Source organism: Poromitra crassiceps (genome assembly GCF_964638095.1).
Source record: "Poromitra crassiceps genome assembly, chromosome: 21".
NCBI lineage: Eukaryota > Metazoa > Chordata > Actinopteri > Beryciformes > Melamphaidae > Poromitra > Poromitra crassiceps.
Window position 1 is genome coordinate 17,443,288 of NC_139638.1, and position 6,147 is coordinate 17,449,434.

At 41.0% G+C, this 6,147-nt stretch overlaps 1 protein-coding gene across 1 annotated transcript in view; it reads left to right on the top strand.

The window, feature by feature from the left end:
- Nucleotides 1-1,153: 1,153 nt before the first annotated feature.
- Nucleotides 1,154-6,147, top strand: part of slc5a1 (solute carrier family 5 member 1) — a gene marked incomplete at both ends in the record, with an annotated part of 13,428 nt that continues 8,434 nt past the window's right edge. Inside the window, 6 exons of the mRNA XM_083657846.1 lie at nucleotides 1,154-1,282; nucleotides 2,282-2,353; nucleotides 3,847-3,951; nucleotides 4,925-4,984; nucleotides 5,676-5,780; nucleotides 5,924-6,029. Coding sequence (XP_083513972.1) covers nucleotides 1,154-1,282; nucleotides 2,282-2,353; nucleotides 3,847-3,951; nucleotides 4,925-4,984; nucleotides 5,676-5,780; nucleotides 5,924-6,029 — 577 coding nt within the window. The remainder of the gene's footprint in view (nucleotides 1,283-2,281; nucleotides 2,354-3,846; nucleotides 3,952-4,924; nucleotides 4,985-5,675; nucleotides 5,781-5,923; nucleotides 6,030-6,147) is intronic.

Consider the following 6,147-nt stretch of genomic DNA (forward strand, 5'->3'; position numbering starts at 1 on the left):
AAAAAAATGACAAAAAGCTGAGAAAATATATGATTTCTCTTTTTTTTTTTTTATCCAATTTTTTATCCCCCATTAGTGCTAACTTAATTTATTTATCCTGGTTGCTACTCCACCCTCTGCCGATCTGGGGAGAGCCGAAACTGGCTCCATGCTTTTCACCTGACAGACGAAGCTTCACTGGTAGGACATAGCACGTGGGAGGTTCACGCTATTCCAACCAGTTCCCCTCCCTCTGAACAGGTGCCCCTAACGACCAGAGGAGGAACCACATTAGCAACCAGGATATTGCATGTTTTGGTGAAGGGGGTTCCTATATGAAGGAAACCCCCGGGAGGCACGGGGAGAACATGCAAACTCCACACAGAAAGGCCCTTTTGACGACCCCACCCGGGCGGTGGGCACTCGAGGACATGCGGACGGGCACGCATTCCTTCAGCGTTCACATCGTCCCAGGTGGGAATCGAACCCAGGACCTTCTAGCTGTGAGCCAACAGCTGTACTCTGATGTGGCTTGATGGTAAATCCTAGTTTGTTGCCCTTGTCTCCAATGGCCTTCCTTAAGGCAGAGTTAGTCCAGCACTATTCTAAACAGCTCTGGTGCCAGTGTGTCTCCCTGTAGCTCACCACCTTCACCACCTGTCTTCATTTGGAATTCGTCTGTGAATCTGTCCGTGAATCCATCCGTCACCTGTCAATAAAAACCACTAACTAAACTGAGTTGATGAACTTTATCTCAGTCCTTTGTTCAACAGGAACACTTCGTGGGTTGATTATTAACAACATTATTTGCGAAAAGCTTACACATTTTTACATACGCCATTACGTTTTACATTCACCAAAACGACAAGATTATTGGCACGCATCCAGATCATGCAGTGTCAAACAAACATGATAATCTGGAAATGTATAAACCCCTCCATCATCTTCCCAGCCCACCCAGCTTCTCAGTTGTGCTCTGTCACTCTCTCTCTCTCTCTCTCTCTCTCTCTCTCTCTCTCTCTCTCTCTCACACCCACACACACACACACACACACATGCACACACACCTCCACCTGCTTGTTGACCAGAGGTACATAAGTGTCTGCAGGCGATCCATTCAGAGAGGATTGGTCTCTGCAGCTCTCCTGTCCTCCGCTCACCCTCTCACAGGAAAATGCCTCAGGATTACTTTGGTTTCTCCTTCAGGAGGAGCAATGGGGAAAACACAGTCGCCCTCAACAACCCAGCAGATATCTCTGTTATTGTCATTTACTTTGTGGTCGTCTTGGCTGTCGGAGTATGGGTGAGTTGCTCAGTCTTTTTGGTTAAACATTGTGTAAATCCATAGGAAACAAAGTTCCTGTGAATAGCTAACTCCTCGCAGAGAATGTTTGTTCAATGTTAGATATCAATTGCCAATGTTATACAGCAATTCTGAATGGATTTAGAGTAAAATGTCCATTGTGACAGTACAAATTTTTCCAATCTGGGGGGAAACTAAATAATGTAGTGATAATTAAGTTGTAAGAGATAGACACCACACAGCAACAAAATCATGCTATTTTCCCCACATTTAAACTTTAAACACTTTTCCTAAATGTAATTTGAGTTGTCATCAGCCTATTTCACTTCCCACCCAATTGACCCATTTTGTGTCTAAAAGGCAGGAAGTAACACAGGTGCAAACACGGCGTTAATTCGGGCCCCGGCACTGGGAACGCCTAAATGAATTGGAAGTTGGAAACCCTCATTAGTGTTCTGCTTGCGCCTGTGTTACTTCCTGCCTTTTAGACACAAACTGGGTGAATTGGGTGGGAAGTGAAATGGGCTTGTGGAATGCACTCAGCACCTTTTATTAGTCAGACACATTTGCTTCACCGTCATCTTACGGAGGATCAGAGGATTAAAGTGCACCTGTGTTACTTCCTGCCTTTGAGACACAAAGGCGTATCCGAGGATCAAAGTGTGCACTTTATAAAGTGTACACTCCAGTAACTCTGCTATGTTCTTTCACTTTACCCATTTGTTCACTTGCAGCTGTGTATAAAATGTAATCATTAACAAAGTATAGGTCCAGTCAGTGTTCTATATCCAGTGACAGGTGAAATACAGGTGTGAGAGGCCTTCCTTGCTGTGTGTGTGTGTGTGTGTGTGTGTGTGTGTGTGTGTGTGTGTGTGTGTGTGTGTGTGTGTGTGTGTGTGTGTGTGTGTGTGTGTGTGTGTGTGTGTGTGTGTGTGTGTGTGTGTGTGTGTGTGTGTGTATTTATGAGAATTGACCAAATGTCTCCTTCACACATTGCAGGCCATGGTCCGTACCAACCGCTCCACAGTGGGGGGGTTCTTCCTGGCCGGGCGCAGCATGGTCTGGTGGCCGGTGGGTGTCCAGCCGCCCACAACAACATACACAGTCAATGATACAGATGAACTTCTTTCTTACTCTTATAATCCAGTCGTTCTCAAATGGGGGTCCTTGAGGGGGGTCCCCAGCCAAAAGGGGGGTAATTTATTTTCGCATTCATAAGTAACACAATGACTATTTTGGTCATGGGTTTTATACACTTTCTGTTTTTAATAAAACATCTAAAAGCATCAATCTTATTATCATATGGGGGTCCGTGGGACAAAATCCTATCAAATGGGGGTCCGTGGTCTAATTTTTGTCAGTTTAGGGGTCCTTCATGTGAAACAATTTGAGAACCACTGTTCTAATCCATCTCCTTATCGGAAGCAGGGTGTGCCACATTGTTTGCACTGACAAATGATTTGATAACATGGTGGTAATTGTGGTATAAATTATGAAGCAAATTGTCCTTTGTGTCATCAAAGGAAAATCAGGATTTTATTAACATTCTAAAGTGCGTATTTATTTCTTAATGTGACTATATGAGGTACCATAAAACCATAAACTTTTTGAGTCATCAGCTGGGCTTTTCTTTGGAACTAGATGATAGTTCTTGAACTAGATCAGGGGTGGGCAATTATTTTTCATGGGGGGCCACATGAGAAACCCAGATTGTTGCCGGGGGCCGAACAAATATTGTCATGCCGTAACCCATGGATGGGTAACTTTGATAGAGAGGGCCACAAAAAATGTCCTTTTGCTGAGGGCCGAACGGCGCCAGCGTGAAAAATTTGGTGCATTTGAAGCCACGTTTAGAGGAATAACTAATTTTAAATTAACAGTTGTGATGTCATTATTCAGTCTTAATCACCAATATTTCATCCTTTTCTCACTCACTCCTATACCACCTGCTCTCAGGGCTTGAAATTAACTTTTTTGACCACCTGCCAATATGGCTGCTAGATTTTAAAGTTACCAGGCAATTAGAATTTCCACTAGCCAAAATGTTTTTCTTGAAATAAATCAGAATATGAGTGGGTTAATTTAAGCATAAGTATCAGTAAGTGGCCCGGGATGATCAAAGCCTGTGTTGCGGGTCACACGAACAAAAATGCAGTCTTGAAGCGAAATAAATCCAAAACCAATGAGTTAATTATTTAAATTTCTAATTCAATGTAGCCTTTTAGTCATAAAGATTATTGAAAGATATTCCATATTCCAGACTGAAATGCTATAACAGAAGTGGAGTATTGGCCAGAATGACATGAACATTTGGACACTTATTCAGCAGGTATCTTGCATGTTGCGTTCAGGTGCACTATGTAAAAAATAAAAATAAAAAAAAATTGCAATTCCATCGCGGGCCACACAGGTGGCGCCCGCAGGCCGTAGTTTGCCCATGTATGAACTAGATGATAGTTCTAAAAAAAAGTTCAAATCACAAACAACACAAATCATCTGATTATTTGAAAGATTATGCACGCACGTTCACCATTCATTCAATATATTCTTCTTATCTTCTCCAGATCGGAGCGTCGCTCTTTGCGAGCAACATTGGCAGCGGGCACTTTGTGGGAATCGCTGGCACCGGTGCTGCTTCTGGAATCGCCATCGGAGGTTTTGAGTGGAATGTGAGTAACCGTAATCACATGTAGCCGTTACACCGCTATCTATCACAAATCTAGTGCTAACCTCTGACACAGATAGCATCGCTTGCTTCTGTCTGGAGCACCGATAAGTCTGTAGATTATTGTGTGCATTTGCTGGACATAAGGAAACTAACAGATTGACAGTAGAGGGACTTCAGTCGAATAGGAACATTGCATATAACCTTGCATATCATTTATTGTTCACTCATTTGACCTTACATGTCTTATTGTGTAGTACTGTGGGGATCAACCTTTAAAACAACTCTAAATTCAATAGTTGTTCTACAAAAACGAGCCATACGTATCATTAATAAAAAGGATTGCTATGCTCACACAAATCCACGGTTTCTAAATTCCCGTGTCATGATATTTAACGACTTGTTCTATTATAAGATAATGCAAATAATGTTTAAAGCAAAATGAAAGTCACTCCCATTCTCTGTGCAAAAGTGATTTTCAACACGGGACAGCAAGTACGATCTAAGAGGTGTGTGCAAGTTTAATGTGCAAAAAGCTAAAAAAAAAAAAAAAAAAAAGAGATTAAAAGGAGATGTGTTTCCACTGTTGGGGTGAAAGTTTGGAATGATGCACATATAAATTTGAAGATGTGTAATTCGCTTTTGGTTTTCAAAAAAATGGTTTCTGAAGCTATTTTTGAGCGTAAGTGTGAATAAATTTTCTGATGCTGTTTAACTTTTTTTTCTGTGTTGTAAATTACTTTTCTGTTGTTGTTTTTCTTTCATTTTGGAGGAGAGCTTAACTGAGTAGAAACTAGGTCAGGCATAATATAAGCTTTTTGCTTCTGCCTGAGCCTGTTCAGTCTCTGGTTGTTTGACTTTGTTTATACTGTGATTTTGTTATTTATAATGACTGAATAAAATGACATTACATTACATTACATCGTGGCATTTGGTATTGATTGTGCTTTAATTAACTGTGTCCTTGTGTGTTTCAGGCCCTCGTGGTGGTGGTCATCCTGGGATGGCTCTTTGTGCCAATCTATATTAAAGCCGGGGTAAACATCACACACACATGTGTCCCACATGCTTGACATCAGTGTTGGGGGTAACTCATTACAAAAGTAATATATTACATGTAAGATATTACTTTTAGCAGTAACTCAGTAATATAAAGTATTACTTATAGGATTTCAGTAATATTATACCAGTTACTTTGTCAAGTACCGGTAACTCAAGTTACAAATTGAGTTAACTTTTTTTTTTTTTAATCAAAGCACTTATTTAAAAAAGACAATCATTTCCTAATCAAACTGTGTGTTTTTATACAAATAACCACTATAGATGACAATAACAAAGGAAAAGAATAACATTTAGAATTTTGGATTGTTTACACTGACTTCAAGGCGGTTGAAATTATTTTTCAGGATGGTTCCGGGGCGGCCATGTCATTCTGCTGCTGCTGTTGTTTTGGTAAAAGTAATGCAAAAAAGTAGTGTAATAAGTAACGAGTTACTCTACACAGGCAGTACTATTGTAAAGTAACTTATTACTTTCAAATGAAAGTAATTAGTAATATGTAGTATATTACATTTTGAAAGTAACTTGCCCAACACTGCTTGACATGCAACAGACCGTCATCTTTATACATGTCCATTTCCCCCTATTGTCCAAAATGTGCATTGCTACCCTTTGTAAGCTCATTTTGTAAGTATGTCCAGTCTACTCATGAGCTGTGGGTGTGTGTAGGTGGTCACCATGCCCGAGTACCTGAAGAAGAGGTTTGGAGGACAGCGCATTCGGGTCTACCTCTCTGTGCTCTCACTTGTCCTGTATGTTCTCACCAAGATCTCAGTAAGTCACTCTGGAAGCAAACTGCCTGTTTGTTATTCTGTATTTCACAAAATATCTCCATCCAGGTGACAGTAGTGGTTATTCTCATCCAGTTGTAGTGATTATTATTAATTGACCCTTTCTTCTTCTCCTCCTCCTCTCAGGCAGATATGTTCTCCGGCGCCATTTTTATCAGAGAGGCTCTCGGGTTGAATATCTACGTGGCTGTTGTGGCGCTGCTTGCGATCACGGCTCTGTACACCGTCACAGGTTTGACTGCTTCTCCTAAAGTACATCGCTTCCTGTTTTCCACCGAAGAGTCACATATTAATCAATGTTTTCCTCGTAAACCGCTCGATGCAAGAAGTCTTATCTATATCATGACCGT